This window comes from Clytia hemisphaerica, unplaced genomic scaffold (genome assembly GCF_902728285.1).
Source record: "Clytia hemisphaerica strain Z4C2 unplaced genomic scaffold, Clytia hemisphaerica genome assembly, whole genome shotgun sequence".
In the NCBI taxonomy this organism is placed as follows: domain Eukaryota; kingdom Metazoa; phylum Cnidaria; class Hydrozoa; order Leptothecata; family Clytiidae; genus Clytia; species Clytia hemisphaerica.
In genome coordinates, this window is record NW_027103532.1 from 373431 (window position 1) to 394955 (window position 21525).

A 21525-nucleotide genomic window follows, 5' to 3' on the forward strand; every position below is an offset into this window, starting at 1 on the left:
CTAGGCATAATTTATTGCTATGGTAACGACTTTGATGACGCTTTTTTTAATGGGACGATAATTATGCCTGAGTATCACATCGTAGTACGGAGATTCTCATAAAAGAGACACAATATACAAAGTTTTTTAGCAGTACCATAATAAAGTTTGAGTAATTTGCTATTTTTACACTGAATATTAAAACATGAGATACACTTATACTCTCACATGTACATATTATCTCTTACGTTATGGTATCTACATTTGACGCTCTCTAATCCGATCTTCATCGAATAAGGGAGCGTATCAAATAGTAGAACGTTGTTGACGGTGAAAAAATCAATATTATCGAATAAGGAACCGTATCGAATAGTAAAACGTCGAATTAGAGAACTGTGTATATATTTCATAACCAATAGAATAAAAACGCACTTACTGGCTTCCAACAAACAATATCAAAGGTTCGAATCTTCTTGACAGGGAAAAGAGTTTTCAAAAATAGTTCAAAGAAAATTCAATACCGGCATCCACTTGAACTTAGCAAAAAGAATCACTACATTACGAAAAATGACTCTTGACACTTTCTCTCCATAAAATCTTTTACTTTCAATTCTTGGAAAACTGTGATTTGGTCCTGATTTCCACCATTCAACCAGCTACACCATATCAATGACGTCGTTATTTGTGATCACGTGTCAGAGATTTCCAAGATTCGAATGATCACACTTAACATCATTTCCATGGTCAAACAAGCCCTCCGCACCATCTAAAATGTAAACAAATATATACCGCTGTTCTAAAAGACATATTTTTATAAGGACAAAGCCAGAAAGTATCAATTTATATCAGTAAGCCTTAAATTTTAGTCGAAATATCGAGTTGGTAGACTACCCTGGTCAAAATTCTTGATAAGATCTTCGAACTTGTAAATTCTTGCTTTTCTTTTATAATCTTGGAAAATGTTTTTATGAGATCTTGTAAGATCCTATATTATCCAAGATCTTGGTAAGAACTTGCAAGACCTGACATATCACAAGATCTTGCAGGATCTTATCAGATCTTACAAGATCTTGGCAAGAATTTTGACCAGGGTATTTAGAAACTAGAAAACACTGAAAAACAATCATGATTACCAAGCGAGGTAGGTAAAGCCTCTGTAAAGCCTCTGATGTGTTTCAGCAATGCTTTCTACATTGGACAATGAGGAAGTGCAACGTGTCAAGACACTAATTTTAAGAAAAAACCTTCATTTTGCTTTTTGACAGTTTGATTGTTTGATATAAGTTTTCAGGGAGAATGAATTCAGTATATAAAAAACTATTTTACCATTCTTTTTTCATCGGGTTGTAGATTTCCAAGGACTTCCATTCCTGGTATGGTGAGTTCTAGTTCAACACCTCCATTTTTCATACCACCTTGTAAGAACTTATGATATTCACCAATAGAAACTTCTACACCGTTCCTAATATGTTTACATTTGTTGGTTATTTCTTCTAAGTTATCCCAAATGCCGGTCTGAAAAGATACACAGGAACAATAGTTAGAGTTAAAGAGGACCATTCCTTCAATGGTCCTGAAAAAAAAACCTAAAAACATACAAATTTTCTCTCTTAAGTCTTTTACAAAGTCGAGATATGACATTTTGAAATTTCTAGAAACGGGTTCTTACCACTTACCTTTATATATCCCTGGACCAAGCTATATCCACAATCTTTGATCGAAGTTAGTAGATCTAGCGCTCTCGATGCATTTACACCGCTATTGAGAATTAGCTTGGCAGGGATTGAGAAACTTGTTCCAGGGTATATAAAGATCAGTGGTTCTTACACAGTTCTAACATCAAAATTATTGTTTTCTTGCTAAATGTTAAAAACCTGTAACTTTGATATCTCAACTTTGGAAAAAGGTTAAGTTATAAAAAGAATTTGAAGTTTTGCTCAGGATTATCGAGGTAATCTGCAGGCAAAATATTTCAAAATATCTCAAACCATCTAAGTATCCCCTTTAACTTTTCAGGGAAAGAAAATTCCATCCCGCTTCTCCACAATCTTCTCGTTGAAAAATTACGTCTTTCCAGAAAAAAGAAATGGTACTTAGTACTGCAGAGCCTGTAACCCGATGAGTTAGAGGCAACTTTCCTTATTCTGGGTTTCCAAATTTCTTCTTGTTTTGAAACATCACCGCCCAAGAAAGTGTCAAAAGATAACAGCTCTAACACCTTTTACCTTGTTCACGTGTTTAGGGTCACGTAACATCCAGAATCGAATGAAATTAAGGGAAGCATTTAATCTAGAATGAAAGGATAGAAACAAGGCTAATAAAATTACATATACTTTTAAAAGATGTACAGTAAGTTTTAAAATGTATCTCCGTTTTTAGCAATGGAGTACGAGTGATACAATACGGAACTGGGTTTTGACCAGAAACAAGATCAAACACCGTCTTCAGTCAAGCCAGAGATCTAAGATTTAACCATTTTCATCATTGATAATCCAGAATCGACCAAAACTACCATTTACTAGTTATAGTGGTAAATATAAAATGGTAAAATAATTCATTTTGATGTAAAACCCTCCCAATATTTAATTTTTTGGTGTTTTGTCTATTTCTAGTTATATTAGACGGGCAAACCCTGATTATTTTAATGGATTAGTAGCCATAGAGTTTAGCCACGTCTGAACCAAAGAAAATGAAAAAAGGAAGTGAACCCTAGTATAATGATTGATGCCAACTAACCTTTCTGACTCTTGCAGTACATTTTCACCTTGTTCGAAAGACAAAAAATGGATTGAAAGTCTTTTTATTTCACTTTTTGGAATAGTTTCTTCTGCGTCCTAACGTCAAAAATAAACGGAATATTGATAAAATTTATTATTAGTAAAAAATTTGACTTAAGAAATCCCCCTTACGGTATAATGTTATGATTTATCAATATGTTTTTGATTTTTGCGACACACGAAAAGAACTAAGAGTCGCAGGGATTACGCTATTCTAGTATCTCTGATTCGAGACTCAGTCAGGTGTAGCTAATACAAAGTCTGAAGAAGTGAGAACAATCAAAGACGGTTATACTTTTCATAGAAAGCTCTTTCACCTTTTTGAAAATGTTGTTGATAACGTCAATGATGTACCCTCTCAGACTTGAGTGATCACTTTTATCGTAGAGGTGCCTAAGGAGAAGGAAAGAACTAATCGAAGGTTGAGCTTTTTAAAGTAAAATCGAGGCTTGGATTTCGAAAATTTGGAAATATCAGCTAAAACTGCTATAACTAGCGCTGCAAACTAGCCCTCTTAAACTATTTCCTACAAAAGATCAGAAAATGGCTCATCCCGTGTACTGAAAAACACCATGATGCTAAATTTTCAGTATAAAAATGAATCAAGTATTGAGTTTTCCTATTAACATACTTTAGTATTGAATATCTGGTTGCCAATGTAAACTTCGTAAGTAAAATGTCAAATTGTCTCTTAGAGGCATCACGCTAAATTGAGGAAAGTGTAGAGCTTTTAATAAACATATGTCTGTCTCAAAGAAGTGTCAGTTATTTTTGTAGAAAATGAATACATAACCGCTTTACTCAGAATTATATCTGCTACAACTTACAAAGACAAGACAAGCCTTAAGACAGTAGAGTACATTACTTCTTGTTGATAGACATAACGATGATTAAACTAAAGAATGATATTTTCAAAAAATCACCATGTCCTTTTGATCGCACCAAACCATCACTTTCGTGAGTCCCTAGAAAGAGTACAAAAATTCAGACGTTAGACCAACGTGCGAACCGCGCTGGGTTTGAAATTCAAAAATATTCGGACAAATTACAGTTATTATGAATTTCGTACCAAGGCCTAGAAGATCAAAAGAAAAAAAATTGAAAATAAACCAGCGATAGACTTTCTGTCAAGCGCAAAGGAAAGAAAAGATGGTGAAAACATTAAAATCCCTCGTCAAACAGATTGTGGTTAGGTTAGGTAGGCAAAATTATTTACCATTGAAATATCTTTTCCAATTTCGAGTTCATCATTATTAAGTGATTCTTTTTTGAGAAGCTTCAGTGAAATATCGTGAAGATTCTATGAAGGAAAATTACACAATTTAAAGTCCAGATCAAAATGATCTCAACGGCTTTATCGGAAATATTACGGACGACTGAATTGTTTTGGAAAAAACCGGTAGTCCTGACCCGCAAAATCCAGGAGGGTGCTAATTCACCATCGTCCTCAGTTGATCAGGATCTGGCTAAATGAAATCCTATGTCCGTCCCCGTCGCAGAAAAACACACATACATAATAAAGCCACTATTGTATATTCTGACCCTAGCTGTCGAGATATCGGGATTTAAAGTTAAACATAAAACAAAATAAACTTACCAGAGAGAGCTTAATTATCAAATTTGAGTTTCTAAATATCAAAAGAAAGATTTTCAGAAATAAATGCAATACAAAAAATTGAAAAGAACAAAAAAGAACAAAAACTTTTGACCAAAGACATTTAATCAAGCAACATATACAGTAGGTGTTATAAAGTAGCAGTGCCGTAGCAACTGGGGGGCAAGGGGGGGCTATGCCCCCCCAATAATTTTTTCAAAAATGGTTATTTTGCAAAATGCTAAGTTTTTCTCTTTTAATTTGTCATAATTGTCTTTTATGTGCATGTTTTGAGTGTATTTTTAAGCAATCTAGAGCCCAAATTTTCAAAATTTTCCCCCTCGGGCCAAACCATGGTTGACCCTCGCGGTGTCACTAAACTTCAGCCCCCCCCCAATATGAAAATGCTTCCTACGGCACTGAGTAGAATGTAGTCTTTATAAATTTACCTTTCAAAAGTGATGCCAACTATTCCGTGGATCACACTTCTCACAACTTCTGGACTAAAAGGAAAGGTGAAAAGCACTTGTAAGAAGCTTTTAAAATCTTATACCGGGTGACCCACGAAAAAGTTCAGACGTTTCCCGACATCTTGAGGCCGAACAAATGTCCCAAAGTGCTTGGAGTTGTGATATTTAGAAAGTAGATATCCTAACTTAAAATTTGAGCTATCACTTTTTAAATTTGACCAACTTGTTTTCTACTTATGAGTTTTTAAAGTCAAAATTCATTTTTCGGAAAGTGTAAAAAACACGTAAAAAAGGGGTATCAAATTTATGCAATCAATTAGAAAATCACTTACAAATTGACTTATTTAACGAGTTTTATGACATCAATAATTAATAAAAACACCTTTAAAAGTAATTTTTGTTTAAAACAAGACTAGCTTTTATAAAAATTGGCGCTTTTGTAGGTTTTACAGATTTTTTTCAAAAACTGTAAATCAAAAACGTCTAAAAATACCAAATTTGATACCCCTTTTTTACGTGTTTTTTACACTTTCCGAAAAGTGAATTTTGACTTTAAAGGCTCATAAGTAGAGAACAAATTGGTCAAATTTAAAAGGTGATAGCTCAAATTTTAAGTTAGGATATCTACTTTCTAAATATCTAAACTCCAAGCACTTTGGGACATTTGTTCGGCCTCAAGACGTCGAGAAACGTCTGAACTTTTTCGTGGGTCACCCGGTATTCCATAGACAAGAGGCCATTCGCTGAAACTTTTCTGTATACAGCGACGTTGTTTTATAAAAATGTCCATAATTTTGGAAGCCTTCATCAGATCATCGATCTTAACTTTTTGAGTTTTAGGCCTAAATATGTTCTTAAATTTAAAATTTATGTTCTTAAAGTGTTCTTATTTTCACAATTTATATCTTCACAAGGAGTATTTATGTTTTACGTGCAATATTCTAAGAAATTTGGTGATATAGAGTCTGCTCAAATCCTTAAAATTTTCTTAGCCAGAAAAACATGTATATAGTAAGCTTAATGAAGAATATCCGTTGCAGTGTATAATGAGGCTTTAAAAATATTGACTACCTTAGAACTTTGGGAAAGCCCTTTCCATTGTGAAGCTCAAGGTACAACAACACGAGTTTACCGCACTGTTTATCTTTCGCATTATTAATGTCTTTACTGGATAGGTCGGATAATTCCTCAAAGACTGAAACCAATTTGTGTAAAACCTCCTGCAAAGATATTAGAACATTTGAAGGTTGGAGTGAGAAACTTATATGTGGAAAGAGCAAAAATGATAAAAACTATTAAAAAAACAGATGGATCTTGAAAATGTTTCTTCGATGATTTCAAAATTTACACGATTCTGCTACTTGAGAAAATACTTTTTAAACATGAACATCGTTGCCCATCCTTTACATACCAAGAGCCCAATTAAAGGATCTTTTATTCCATGGATATCGTCGATGGTTACTCCGTCACTCGACAATAACTCTACAAAATCAAAAACACTTCATGATATCAATTAAATTTCCCATTCATTACGAAACATTTTTACCAAACTCTATTTCAGCAAAATCATTGGAGACGAAAGTTTCGCATTCAAATTCTTACTTATAAAAGTATCAAGGTCTTCAAGATGTTTAAAACAATTAGAGCGAATTTTAAAATTACATCCTTGTCGGAGTCATCGGATTGGAATTTGGGTCACTCCCTTGAGAAGGTGTACCAAAAAGGGCTGATTCAAAGTACAGGCCTCGCACAAAATTGTGAGAACATATTTCAAAAGATTGTAAGCACCTTAAGAGAATAAAAAACGAAAACTTACAACTGGAGGAGCATTCTACGACATTGCTTAACTTCGTATCTACACCAAGCTTCGGAGTGCGCTAAACAACGACCAGCATAGAAATCAGTCAAATCTTTCAAATATCGCATCCCAATCAAATCAACAAAACCTGACAAAAACTGTTCGATACTCTTTAAAATTTCCTCGTAAACGTGCAAAAAATCCTCGTTATTATTTTCGAGTGTGTCGGAAACGATATTCTTGATAGCGAAGCCAAAAGTCTCGAGAATATCTTTTAAATGAAGTGATTGTTTTCTTTCGATCTTTAGAAAGGCTGAAAAAAGATAAAAGTAAAATAAAAAAATTAAATCGGAAGAGAAAGCGTCTACCAAAAAAAATCTTCAACTTTCGGAAACCCTAGAGCTAAAGGCGGACATTTTCGAAATAGTGGATACCTCTACGCACTGTACCCACAGATCTGTATGTAAAGCCCGAAGGGCTAGATAAGCGACTTTAATCGAAAAGTGAAGCCTGGGTTTGGAAGGATTTCCTACCAAAGTCACGTGACTAAAATATGCAATTTCACCGGTTTGAGAAATAGCGTTTGCCGCCTACTTTTTTTGATCTCGCGCTCCAAAAACAATTAAAATGCTAGATCCTATCCGCGGGCACGAAATTTAAAAAGTCAATTTTTTGCTTCACTTTTTTTTGCTGGAGAAAGTTTAAAGTTGCATATCTAGCCCTTCGGGCTTTACAGATCTGTGACTGTACCCCCAATTATTCAACACTATTTACATAAAAAGCCCACGACTTGAACGCGAAAAGGGGGTTGGCAATCATTTGAGTTGTGACAGAAAATAACCCAAGACTAAACTCAGGTAGACTTTAAAAAAATATTCCTAAAAAGCGAGCATTCCGTATTTCGCTAGACTGTTTCTCGGTCTGTTTTCCAAAATTCGCATTATCTTTCCACTCAGAACAATAAGGTTTTTTAGGCTAGAATGTATCTAACGGACTTGATTAAGATCTTTCGTAACAAAATATCTGATGAGAACAACTAACAGAGTGGGAGAGATTTTTTTGATTATTTAAAATATGGAACTCATGGTTTACCAACATTTTCAAAAATCTCTGAGTCAAAAAATTTCCCTAAAAATAAATTGTTCGTATATAAAATATATCTTTATATCACAGCTCTTACCTTTCAATGTGACTTTGAAAGCGTCTGACAAAACTTTTGATGATTTGATATTTCGAAACTTCTCATTAAATGCAAGTAAAATTTCTTTGGGTTTGCAGATCTAAAAAGATCATAGATTAATTTTTTAAAGTAAGCAACGTAAGTATATTCATCTGGTAGCTGTCGGCAGAGCCAGGAGTGCGGGAGTCTATCCCTTTTCTGCTGTCCTTAACTGTATGGCCAGACTTTGTGTCTATGTTTTAATTTCTTTCTTCTTGTTAAGCTGACAGGTGACTCTAGAGTGGCAGGAGATGCTTACTCAAGGTACCGCACCTGATCTCAGACTTCGGTCTTCAGCTGCGTGTTTCTCAACGAGCGAAGAAAGGAGAGAAACGAGTTTCTTAACGGTTTCACACGAAAAACGTTAATTGCTCTTTGTATAATTACGATCATGTTTTTTACAGAATGCGCATACGCTAAAATAATTTAAAACGTGTGTGTTTTGAATTTGAAATCACTCGCTTCTTGCACTATACAACACGCCTTGTTAGTTAAGTTATATGTTAATTTTCTCCCTTAATCATCATTAATTTCTTGATCTCCAAAAGTATATTGGTTCTTCTTACAAGAATTTGAAATATTTTATATATATGTAATGTATATAAAATTATACGATTCAAACTGATACGAAGTGGACAGTTAAGTCAGCTACATAGTATTGGAATAGTAAATCAATGGGCAACCTAATATAGAAGACGCTGAAAGATAGGTTCGTCTGATAAGATGATATAGATAAAAAATCACATTAGGTTGAATTGTGTAGGTTGTCAAAGTCCTAGTTATGCAATGAAATAGTAAATATTAAATATTAGGGAGAAAAACTACTAATATAATAATCTTTTAATATATTCATAGGAGATCAAACTGAGAAGAAAATTCGAATGTAGAATAGACTAGACGTGATAGCGCAACATCGAATTAACATCAAAACTAAAATCATTCGGTTAAATTTGTAGATATTGTGATGGCAAAATTGTGGAATGGCTGCGGTAAAATAGAATATAGGTTCGGTCTCATTTAGGAATATAAAATGCTAGAACAATGTTTCAGATAAAATAAATTAAATCTTAACATAAATTAAGTATATCAAAAGGGGAACGCTAGAATCGCTGGTGGGCTAGAAAACACAGGAAGAGTGAGTCCAAATATATAGCAAGTGATTGAAAATAAAAGACCTTAGAAAACAGACTAGGCTGTAAATGCTAAAAACTACACGTAAGTATCAGATACTAGATCGACTGTGTTGATTAAGTTTTTGACTCAAAGTTGAATTGAATTAGCTTAGAAATTTGGCTAACGCCCTATCAAAATAAAAATTCCAGCATTTATCAGCAAAGCTTTCCTTTTTGTCAATTCGTTTGATATCATCAGGTAAGTTGTTGAAGCATTTTGCGGCCTCATGAGCAAAGGTGCCAGTTTTTTAGACGAGATGTGTCCTCAATGTCATGTGCGACCAAATTACTATTTCGGAGCTCTCTGTCTGGATCCGGTTGTCTATTGAGTTTGAGGCAGTTTGAGGTATGACGGCCAGCTGGGGTTGTGGAGAGCGCCATGGGCAATTGTTAGATCAACCATCTCAGCAACTGGTGACCATTCGAGATGACTCCATGACTCCATTCGAGATGACTCACCAGTGACTCCATTAGCATCTTGTTCTGCTGCCATGATGCGGTGTTCTTGAATCGTTTTAAGCTGCGTAACGTGGCAAAACATGTTAAATCGTTAAATCTAACACCGAGAATTTTGAAATTTTTCACCTGTTCAATATCCTGTCCAGCGCTTTTGATAACTGTGACGAGTTCCGCAAGGGAATGGCGTTGTGCAAGTTGTCTGGTCGAAAAGATTGTCATTTTTGTGTTTAGACAAAGAATATTTTGCTCAGACATACAAGTTGAACAAGATCGGGCCAAGTATACTCCCCTGTGGAACGCCAAATTGTACGTCATACGAATTACAGCTACGCCGAAGCTATTCACCGTTATTCCGCAGACAAAAGTGTGCTGATGGAACGTCAGCTTGACGCCGAGTTTTCTTCCACATAACCCAACGGTCAAGATATTCCGCTGGAAAGATACCACGATACAACTATCATCAAGACACGTATTCGAATTACACAGTTGCGAAATACGTTACATTACAAAAATTCAGCATTCTAACGCAGACATTTGAAACGATTAAAGAACTTTATACCAAAAATCGAAATTTAAAATGTTTGAATTTTTTACGCTATGTTTCACCTTTTATAAGTGGGAGGACCTTTAACCTCCGAAGGTCGGCGTGACGGATGCCTTGGTCGGAGATAATATTTCCTCCAGAATAAACAGCCACTGGGGGTTTTACGCTACATGCTTCGTCACATAAGTACAATTTAATTATTCTCAAGTTCTATGTAATTATACACATATTTTCCTTTGATGAATTTGGACATGTAAACTTATTTCAACAATACAAGTATATTACTTTAGAGGAAATTAACAATAACAATGTATTCTAAATATCGTAATTTTTATTAAGCGTGATGTCAAAATATACACAAATGATCGCTGTAATACGTACCGCAACCAATTTTATTTTTAATGTAACTTATGTATTTTTATAATAAAGGCGAGTTAATGCAGGCAAGATAAATTGATTTCGTGTTCATATTTCTTTGTATCTTTTAAGTTTTGAGGAGAAATAGTTAAGAATATCACTTCCTTATGTGTCTTGTGCATTCCTTTTGTTTTTTACTTTTTTATTTCTTTCTTCCCATAGTTAGTCGCTAGTTTGTATCTTCTTCAGTGTATATAACTTCACTATACTTCTCTATTTGTGCTTTATCTTGGAGGTCGAATACTGAGTTGGAACGCCACACCTACTCTCAGCTAACATTAACTTACCGCCGAGATCAGAATACCCAATCTAAGCTACTCATTCGCCGAGTTGGCGGTAACCGGAGATTAAACCAACAACCCTACCGACTGAGCTACCGGACATATTCACTTTTTACATATGAAGAAAACTATTTATGACTTCCTTTAAATAAGGATTACCGAAAGCTTTTGGAGATTTCGAAGTGCGTGTTTTTCTCGTCGAGAAATATATTGACCGAGCTCGCAAAGTAGACAAGCACAACGAGTATATTGCACTTGATGTGGAGATTTTCCTTCGATTTGTTGAAGATCTGAAGGTTGATGTAATTTTCCCAAACTTTCTTACATGTTTGATTTGGGAGTAAACCGCATGCGTCACGGATGATTCATTTCGACCGTAATTTTATCAACCTAGTACCCATAGCTTTGGAATGATACTGAACCAAAAGACAAGGGGCAGCAGCAACAAAACACGTTGTATCATAATTATTTGAGGATTTTATCATAATAGAAAATCCCTATAGTTTTTAAAATTACTAGAGTAAAGGTAATTTCTCTCAAAAAAGGGGGGTTATCAGTTTGTTTTGAGCCGTGAATACGTGACTCCCTTTGGAGAAAACTTTTCGAATTCAAAAATTCTTTAAGTAACAAAATGAAAAAATGTGAAAAAGAATCATAAATTAACAACCCTATTTCAAAATTATCATTCAAGGTTGAAAATCGCTTACTTTTGAGGACGGGGGTAAAATTAAAAAAGCTACCAAAGAAGAGGATTTAAAGTTTTTACGTTACCAAAATAATTGATATCAATCTCAAGAAATTATATTCAGAGATTAAAAGATTGTTTATAAACTCCTGCAAGTCCATTGCAGGATTTTTATCTCTCTCTATAATCAGTTTAGTCCCCCTAAAACGAATGGTACACATTGGGTTACATAGGAAAGAATTATTTCACATTTCATATTCACGTGACGGTCAATCCCAGCTTGGTGTTGATATACAAGTTTTTTATGAGAACAAACTATATAAGAGCATAAGGCTTCGACGGCCAAAATGTTAAGAACATGTTAAGAACATTCTAAGGCTTCACGGACTCTGAAACATCCGATTTCTAAAGAAAATGGACAAAAATACTCAAAAAATGGCGAAAATAAGAACATGAAAAGAACATTTTTAGGCCCGGGGGGGGGGCACTCGATTTCGAAATGACGGTAAGTGCAGCGCAAAATCTGCTTTTCAAAATCGTACCCTCACAGTGCAGTTCAATATCGCTGAAAAGGTACCCTTTCAGTGCATTTCTCTTGATATACCTAACCCTTATAGTGCACTATATTTCTCAACTGTAAATCTGCGTGTAAGAAGAAGCTTGGGAAATTTTCTGTTTCAAAGAAAAACTGAGAAAAATATTCTTGTCAGCTGTAATTATCAGTCAATGGAAACTTTTTCAAACAAACGAGAAGTAAAAACCTTTCTTTTTAACAATTACTTTGAATTTGTTTCAAAATTCGACCCTTGCAGTGGCAATCTCACGAACACACCCTTACGTGCATTTGGATGCGAAAAACCTACCTAAGGCGCGGTACATGAAGAGCTTTGATATTGAGTCCCCCCCCCCCCCGTTTTTAGGCTTAAAACTCAAAAAATTTTAATTCGAAGGCTTCAGAATTTATGGATGTTCTTATAAAAAAAACGTGTAAGTTGATCATGTTCCCTTTTCTTGCTTCTTTTTTTAATGAAAAAATACTAGACCTCTAGGAAGCTCCGTCGGGATTATGTTGTAATAGTATGTTGCAAAATCACGTCGAAGTCGAGACACGAGTTGGTCGTGACGTAAATTATGAAAAGATCTATTTCCTATCAGCGAGGTTCGACGGCGACATGACGTAGCTTAAAAACCGACGTCACAATTTCCTACAAAGAAGCCAATCCAATACTTTAAGTGAAAAAACCTATTATCTTCGTTATCACAGTTAAAAAAAGGGATATAAGGGCAATTATTTGATGATAGGGAGGGAAAATATATTTTCATATATTATATTATTTTTTCACTATTGGAGCTCCAAAAATTAAATAAAGGAAGATCTGTTTTCTCATAGAAATTCGATATAAGGTGACTATGAAAAGCATCATAACCAATTGGGTTTTAACCATGGGTGCAACCGAGGGGCTGGCATCGGCCGATGTTTCCAGCGTTTTAATAAAGATTGGCCGGTATATTTTATTGTTTCCGCAATTCCAGTGTTTCCCGATGGTATTTTGCAGCCTGGAAAGTGCCCTGCAAATTTTATAGGAAAAGGAAAAGTTCTAAAAGAAACGTTCTGAAGAACTACTATTTATTTTCCACGTATTAAACCTAATTTCAAAGATAAATGCGAATTAGCCGGAACCTTTATTCAGAGAGAAAAACAAAAGAAAAGAAATTCCAATAAATAAAAATAAAAGAAGCCTCCGTTAATAATAGGGCGTGAATTTAATTAGTGACGAAGACTTATATAGATCGAGAGAATAAACAAGAGGGTGTCATGAGAAAAACTATGAAAATATCTTTTTTGTTTCTTTGAGGTGACATATCTGAAAAATCAATCAGAAAGGAAAACTTGTAAACAGTGCTTGGTCACGCACCCATATGAGAAGAAGAAACTCTGTGTAGATTTCAAGTGACTCAAGATTCAATCACGTTAAAACCAAGGAGACTAAGGTACAACCCAAGTTAATTTTATACCGCCAAATACGTAAAGTAGAAAGATTGTTTGTATCCAAGTCACCGAAAAAGCAACAAACAAAGAGGCTGGACAACAATATAATTATATCAAAAAGACTATCAAATCATCAAGACTGGAGACACATACATTGCTATCAATCGAAACAAAATAAGACTTGCTGATCCAAATTAAATGTACTTTTCAAATCACACATACGCAATAAATAAAAACGACATCGATATCCATGAAAAGATAATAAACAAGACAATAGAACGACAAATACTTGTAACCATGACAGCACCAACGGATTCAAGATGGAACCATAACACAACTCTAACACTAGAAGGCGAATATAAACTTTTCTTCTATCCGTGGAACATCATATACTTAGTATTCACAACACTCACCATTCTAATCGGGATCACATTAAACCTCTTAACAATGTATTTATACTACAAACGCAAGATCCAGCATACCAACTTCCATTACACGCTACAGTATATTAGTGTAACTGGAATTTTACAACAAGTCGGATTTATACCGTTTGCTTTGGTTCACGATTTTGAGCCCAATACTTCGAACTTGTTAGTATCCATAGAATGTGGTGCCACATACGGGTTAACTATTTTTTTCGGTGCAGCGATCGCAAGCGTTTACATAATTTGTTTCTTATCCATCGAAAGGTACCTCATTATAAAGAAACCATTCACCAGTTTAAAATTCAGTACCAAATTGACGCGAAATTTCGTCATCGTTGTTTCAATTGCATCGTTTGGCATCAGTTTACCGAATATGATCACCTTCAAAACAGACAAGTACGGTTTTTGTATCCGGGCAGGCGTTAGTTCCGTATTCAGCGCCACGTACGCCGGTATTAATGTCTCACTTGGTCTTGTGATCCCAACCGTTGTCATGACAGCTGCTTACGTCATGACTATTTACCATCTTTTCAAACCATCCGAAAAACAAAACTTAGCCCGTAAACGACATCGTAAAAAAGTTGTCAAGTCTATTGGCATCTTGATCGGAGTGTTCCTACTCTGTTGGACACCTTTCAGTGTAAACTGGCTTTTAAGTTTCTTCAGTGCTTACGAGAACAGCCAAGACGGTTTACTGTTATATCGACGTGTAAACAGGGTAGTAACGCTACCCCCACTTATGGTCCCTATACTAAACAATGTTATATATGGTATGACCAAACAGGATATCAGAAGCTTACGGAACTCAGTGCATCATGGGTATTGTAATGGTGCATTTCATTTGGAACCACAAGGCAGAAGACGAAAGCATGGTACCGCTACAAAACCAAGCGAGACGGAAAAAAGAAAATACTCAGAATTCAATATGTGATTCTTTCGATAAATTAAACCTTAGTATTTTAAGGGACCTTTAAAAAGTCAGTTCATAAAATGACCAAAATAAAATTTCACAACTATTTTTAAACATCATATTATATTTTTTATTCTCAAAGATAACTTAATTTAAGGACTTCATTTGACGTTTCCAATTGAGTATGCGCAGGGGGGGGGTCGGCACTAAAGAGAATATTTTGCATACCACGAACCTATTTTAGAGAAGTGGTATTTTAGAACCCATGTACTAAAATTTTTGGGCACATTTTGACAAAGAGACCACCCAATTTTGCTCTTTTCAGGAAAAATTATGTCTTCTCTCTGTCTTCATTTTTCTCAAAAGTTCTGATTTTTGCGAAAATTTATACTTTTTAAACAATGCTGCATTATAGACCAAGCAAAGATTAATGACATTTGACTGAATGTAAAAATACTTAAAATCTTGGGAAACTTTCTTTAAAATGAAAAAAATTCACTTTTATTTTGAAAAATTATGAAACAATTTCAAGCGATTCAAAAAATGATGAAAACCACTAATTCTAGTACAAATGTACTAAAACATTTTTTAACTTTTGTCTCGATACCAACTTTTTGGTATTTTGGTACCCTGTGCTACTACAAGTATTTTTAAGTTTTTTTGGGTATACCGCCACAACACTAAACATCATGATGTCTTAGATTTTAGTACCGACCCCCCCCCCTGGGATTCCGCCCATTTGAAACCCTTAATATTTATTACTATTAATTGAATAATGATAGCAATAATTATGATAACCCCGGAGATAAAACATCCTACTCATTAGAATCTTTGACAATTTTCAAAATGTTTTTTAACCAATAAGGGTCCTTTGTTTGGTGTTTACCTACACCTAAAATCTTGATCTGTTAAAAACACCACAGTGAATTTCGTAATTTGTATGAGAATCAGCACCGTGGCTTCAAGATTTTGGCCTAATCTAAAAGTGCTGACGACATCAAAAAGTCTAGATAAAAAACATCTCTGGAAAGTGAAATTTCTTAGTAGGTAAAAGTTAGGAAAACTTGTGAAGTCTCAACAGGGGGGTCGGTACTAAAATCCAAGACATATATGAGTACTACAAGGTTTTTTGACGATTTTTGACATACCCCCACCTAATTTTTGAAAAAGGAATTTTAGTACACATGTACTAAAATTTATTTTGACATTTTAGCATAGTGACCACCTAAATAAGCCTTATTTTGGAATTCGGTTCGAAGAATGCAGGTCTTTGGACTTTCAACAAAATGCCAACTATTTAATCTGTCAATGAACCTGATCTATCTCTATTCTAGATAAAGACTCAGAAACAGTCAAGACACTTTTTCTCTGCGCTACTTTAGTTATTGCAAAGATTGATTGGTTATTTTTCACCTCTAATTTACAGCTTGCTATTTCTTTTCTATCCAGTTATCCACGGTTCTTTACAAAAAACAAAGCAACTTCTAAAACATTTTTTATTCCATAATATATAAAAGCAGAACAATTAAATTGAAACATGGGTGTTTCACAGCCCCAGAGGAACCTTTTTCCTCAGTTGAGATAAAATTTCCTATTGAAATGCTAATGGAGATTGAAATTATATTGTTCCAAGGTTAAAAACCCAGTGGGGATATGGTTTTGGAGTGCAATCTTTAAACATTGAATTTTGAGTAGAGATGAAATCAAAGTCAATTTTCCAGTGGGGATGAATTCAAGGGTATTTTACCACAGGGGACAAAATTTTTGCTTAATTGTGACACAGGGACGTATTTAAATCTTGTATAGAGAGTTTTTTTTTCATTTTGCCTAAAATGCTCAGTCAATATTTAAATTTCCTAAAATTTGGTGGTTTTTAGTACTCATGTACTAAAATTTTTCTTAAATTTCTTGAAGACCCCACCTAATTTGGGATTTTAGTACACGTGATACTAAAATGCTTTTAGGCTTTTTTTGTAATACCACCACGTCACTAAAAGTCATGATGTCTGAAATTTTAGTACCGACCCCCCCCTGGTCTCAAGGTTATTTATTTTTAGCCCCAGAACCTAAAGTTTGTTGAGGGGACGTTGACAATATGAAAAAAATGGAGACAGAAGCAAAGTTACAAACTCCAGTATAATGTTCATAAGCGAAAAAATACCCCAAAAACGGTTTAATTAAGGGGGCATTTGCCACTTTACAGACCAACCTGTAAAAACAGGTCCCTAGACACTGTTGGTCGGATTTTGCAAATACATCTCACTAGTCCAGATTTCATATTAACCATACTACCTTTACCAAAGCATTCAATAGCGTAACCCTTATCATATATGATACCTTATTGGAACTAATTTTCGCGGGAACTAATTTTCGCGGTCGAAAAAAAAAATCCGAAAAATTGCATTTCGCGGGTTTTAATTTTCACGGTTTTGCTCTTTTTTGGCCAAATTTCTTTCATTTTTCTAGGGATTTTTCAGATTTTTCGATAAAATTGGAAAAAATTGTATTTCGCGGGAATTAATTTTCGCAGTTTTCAACTCTCAAATTTTTTCGCGGGATCAAATTTTCGCGATTTTGACGAAAAACCGCGAAAAACGCTAAAATTAAAACCCGCGAAAATTAGTTCCAATAAGGTAATATAAATTTACAGAGCTGCAAATAATTAAGCATATCAGTAATGGGTTTGACTGAAAAAGCCATTTAACAGAGTGAAAATCTTTTGTATTGGCCATGATGTACATAATGATGTAATAAAACCATAACTGCCCAACCCTGCCGTTTAGTCTATTCAATCAAATTGATTTATTCGTAACTTTTAAGGACGTTTCAAAGATCACTTGTTATCAAATCTCTTTCTTCCTAACTTGTAAGAATGTTTCTCAGTTCACTTTTTACCAACTAACCACTTTCTCTCTTTCTGTAATGAGTTTCTCCAAGGACACTCTTATCCATTAGCTTTCTATGTAACTTTCAAAAGCTAGCTTCTTATTGAGGTTAGAAAATACATCCTGCTAGTTGAAAAAATTATGACGACCAACTGAATGACCAAGAGGATTTTTGAGTTTGACCGAACTGGATTTGATTTCAGTCGGACATTGTGTCAGAATGACCAAAAGTATTTATATATTTGTAACCCTAAAATCGCCTCACCTCTACCACACGGTTTAAACATTTAAAATAGAACTGGACAAATTCTTCATTCAAGTTTTTTTCTTCTTCAAGTTGATTACACAAACATGTCACCAGCTCCCAACCATATTCCATAATGTAATCCTAGAAGGCAAAAAAAGTATATCTCTGCAGGGCCATGAGTTGTGTGGTTGGAAAAATCTTACTCAAACAAATATAGGCTATTTTGTTCTATGCATAGTTTTGTTAATGACAGAAATCAATTAATAGATATAACAAAAACATTAAACAAATTAAAATGGATCATCTTCAACAGCCACAAATTTCATGTGTGGTCAATGTAAGAGGTCTGGCAAAATTTCTAGGAAATAGCCTATCTGTTGACTTAAAAAGACTTGAAATAACCCAGCAAGATCACTCAATGTTTCAATTTCAGGCTAAAAAGGCTGATTTTCCCAGAGTTTTTCCATAATACTTCCAACAGCAAAAAGATTCAGGGCTGTTTTTGGAACCATTTTTGAGATTTTAGCCTGAGAAAGTTAGACTTTAAAACTCTAAATATTGTGTTTTTGTAGTGGGAAATTAGTGCACTTTTAATGGCGGTCATGCACAAACTTATGAACCAAACCATTTTGGTTCTACCAAAGTATTATCAGAATACTTCCAGGATCCAAAGATTTCAAGACCCCATTTGAGATCATTTTTGAGATTTTGGCCAAAGAAGACCAGGTTTTAGCTTGAAATATTGGCATTTAGCTAGTATGAAAACTCAATTTCTAGGGCACCATTGTAGATTTACAAGAAATTTTTGAAAACTCAAAATCGATTTTTCCTGGAGGTCTCCCTGAAGTGTTTCATTGCTGAAAATTTCAAGTTGAGTGATCTCGCTGGGGTTATTTTTGTCTTTTTATGTCGAAAATTAGTACAAGAAACCATTTTGACCCTTTCCTTTCATAGCCTCAAAAGGGGCAAAAATGCCAATTTTATGCATTTTCGCTTTAGTCCCAATCATAGACCCCCTTGCTGAGGAATAATGGATTTTTTACCTAGGAGGTTTAATTATTGCGCAAAAATGTCTAACTAACCACTAGGTCAAATTTTCACAAAAAAATACTTTGGCGATCTTCTTAGAATAAAAAACTTTCGAAGAGAGAGTTATAGTGCCCAGTTCCCGACCGATGTACCAGTCTGCGACCAATCGCTAAAAAGAGAAAATCAGTGCTCTACTCGCAGATTAGGTCATATGAATTGATCAGGATGATAAAAAAACTCATAAGCTTTCCGGTATATATTTAATTTCTTTGCACTCATTCTTTTGTTTTAAAATAGCTCACTTACATTTCCCTTTGGCAAGTTTTTTTAGAATTTTTCTTTCAAGTCGCCAATTTTTTCTAAAGTTTGTTTTTGTTTTGTTTTGAAAGTGGCGGTCTATGGAGAGTCTTCATTTGATAAAAACGCAGGAATTTTTTATGTCTACCCGGAGATTCAATATACCAATTTTCTTTGTTATTTCAATCCGGAGCTAGAAACTTTGCATTGGAGTTGTCAAGTTAAAGACCCTGGGCATGCCCCTTGAATGTTTTGATCACAATGTTTAAAGTCTTCTTTTTTTTTCTCAGCGTCTGGAATGTTTTGATCGCAATGTAGAGTCTTCTTTTTCTTACTTTTGATTTTGTCGGTCGCAGACTGGATGTCTAATTTTGAAACTGATTGCATCAACTTTTTTATCAATATTTCAGACGAAGGAAACCCTATTGAGCAGATTTTTATAGAAATGCTTTCTAACATACTCATCGTTTTGGACAAGTATGTTGGGTGGCAGTTGAAACGTTTTTTCTTACAAAGCTTTTTTTTCCAGGGTAACCATTTTTTATTTTTTTCGAAAAATCCGGCTTTTTCGTGTGCTTCCGTGCAAAGTTGGAACGTTTCTAGAACTTTTTTTACACAGTACGGGAAATAGGTCAAGGCAGATAACTACCAAAAGAAATTCTCCAGAGGTTTGTTTTTGTATGACTTTTCTGGGTTCAAAGACGTTAGGTCGCCAACTAGACCGGTCGCCAACTGGGCAGGGGACCAGGGGACTCTATTACCCCAGGGATCGGCAATTTGATAGACCATTTTTCAAAGAGGACGTCCTGTTGAATAATTATGTAGTCCAGCCATAAAAACAATGATAGAGCCATGCATAATTACTGTATCATGCATATTGTAATAATTTTGCATGGTTTTATCATTGTTTTTCGACAATCGAATCGAAACATTAAAAAAATTAATTGAACCCTCAGATTTTTAAAAGATTGTGAGTGTTCGATTAAGTTCGATCAATTCAATGGGTTTCGGTTCGATCAGTTCAATAAACCAATTTTGTTCGACAAGTTTGTGCTGCTCCGCCACAGTATATTAGCTTTATTTCAAAGCCAAATTCGGAATGTAAATCGGGAAATTACTTCCGATAACGGATTACACTTTTCCTGTATCCTTCTAGCGCCAGAGGCGGTTTGTTGGGCGTAGTATTCCGCCACTCGGCCGCGCGCGAAATCGCAACAGAGGGGCTACGTCTTTATTTTGGATAGACAAATATCCGGGTACAATAAACGTTAAGCGATGTTAAGTCCGGGAATTGTCGAAATGGCAATCGCATGCCAGGATAAAGTTTTTGCAAGCGAGGGAATATGTGAAGATTTAATATCATTGAACTACTACTACTCTGGCCGAACTAATCGAACTGCTATTGCTTCAAAAATTGTGAGTGTTCGATTAGGTTCGATTAATTTTTTTAATCGAACTTTAATCGTTCGATGGAGTTCGATTAGTTTGATTGTTCGATTGGTTCGACAAGTTCGATTGATTGGGTCTGGATTAGACCCAACCAAGTTTACTACACGGCAGGGTAGCTACATTTACAAATCAAATATAGAGAAGAGAAGAGAGAAAAAATACATGTCATGTACATACCACATTCTTTGGATCTTCTATAGATCTCATTGCATTATCAAGGCCTCCTGAATCTACTTTATCTTGATAGTCGATTAAAAATTGAGCACTGTCCATCATTGTGGTTGTTGCAGTTTTTTGAGTCGAAACGTCTAGTGTCTAGGCGGGACTGACAGTATTGTATATTAAATTTTAAAGCCTCTCACTCCTAAATTCTAATGTTACGTTGTAAGTTATGATTGAAGTCGACTGTTCACATGCATGCCTGGTTACCGAAGTGTTTCACTTTCGTTTTCGAAAGATTCACCTAGACTAAAAACTAACTCTTTTCTACAATATCGAAACATATCTAAAGTTGGTAACTTTGCTATGCGTGCTTTAGTTGCTGAGATTTCTCAAAGAATGTAAAGACAGAAAGATCAGGATGTCAAGCAGGAAAAGACAGATCAAGAAGTCAACTGGTCAATAAGACTAAAAGCCCAAAAAAACACACAAAAAGACAAGACAACCGAGGAAACTGATGATACATTTATTTGACTGCTTCGATTATTATCAAATGGTAAACACCTTCATTTCATAAAAAGTAAGAGGATTTCACAGTCATTACCGCCAAGACTTTTTTCATTTCCAGACAGTTACATCAATATGCCTTCTTACCTGTCTTTAAAAATATAAATAAAAGTAATCACGGAAAAGGACGCGAAAAAAAAAGACATAAGTGTGAGAACAGAGTAATCAAACT

The 21525-nt window shown here is 34.9% G+C and overlaps 2 protein-coding genes across 2 annotated transcripts; one reads left to right on the forward strand and one right to left on the reverse strand.

Moving 5' to 3' along the window:
* Positions 1–364: 364 nt before the first annotated feature.
* On the reverse strand, positions 365–20978 carry LOC136799710 (glomulin-like). Its single transcript, XM_067056425.1, has 16 exons — positions 20805–20978; positions 17871–17993; positions 7799–7898; positions 6637–6931; positions 6232–6319; positions 5892–6040; positions 4800–4853; positions 4354–4384; positions 3973–4056; positions 3680–3721; positions 3388–3461; positions 3074–3149; positions 2716–2813; positions 2205–2268; positions 1306–1494; positions 365–745 (listed from the first exon to the last, which is right to left on the reverse strand). The coding sequence occupies exons 1-16, from the start codon at positions 20901–20903 to the stop codon at positions 668–670; spliced, it is 1644 nt and encodes a 547-aa protein (XP_066912526.1). The 5' UTR covers positions 20904–20978; the 3' UTR covers positions 365–667.
* LOC136799690 (G-protein coupled receptor 87-like) lies at positions 13263–14879 on the forward strand. The gene has a single exon (XM_067056403.1). The coding sequence runs from the start codon at positions 13584–13586 to the stop codon at positions 14739–14741; it is 1158 nt and encodes a 385-aa protein (XP_066912504.1). The 5' UTR covers positions 13263–13583; the 3' UTR covers positions 14742–14879.
* Positions 20979–21525: the final 547 nt, after the last annotated feature.

Excerpts from the sequence above, each read along its gene's own strand:
- LOC136799690 (XM_067056403.1), top strand. The coding sequence starts at position 13,584 with ATGTACTTTTCAAATCACACATACGCAATAAATAAAAACGACATCGAT.
- LOC136799710 (XM_067056425.1), bottom strand. The coding sequence starts at position 20,903 with ATGATGGACAGTGCTCAATTTTTAATCGACTATCAAGATAAAGTAGAT. Across the intron at positions 6,041-6,231 it reads ATCCTTTAATTGGGCTCTTG|GAGGTTTTACACAAATTGGT; the intron begins GTATGTAAAGGA and ends ATATCTTTGCAG. Across the intron at positions 3,462-3,679 it reads GGTGCGATCAAAAGGACATG|CGTGATGCCTCTAAGAGACA; the intron begins GTGATTTTTTGA and ends TCCTCAATTTAG.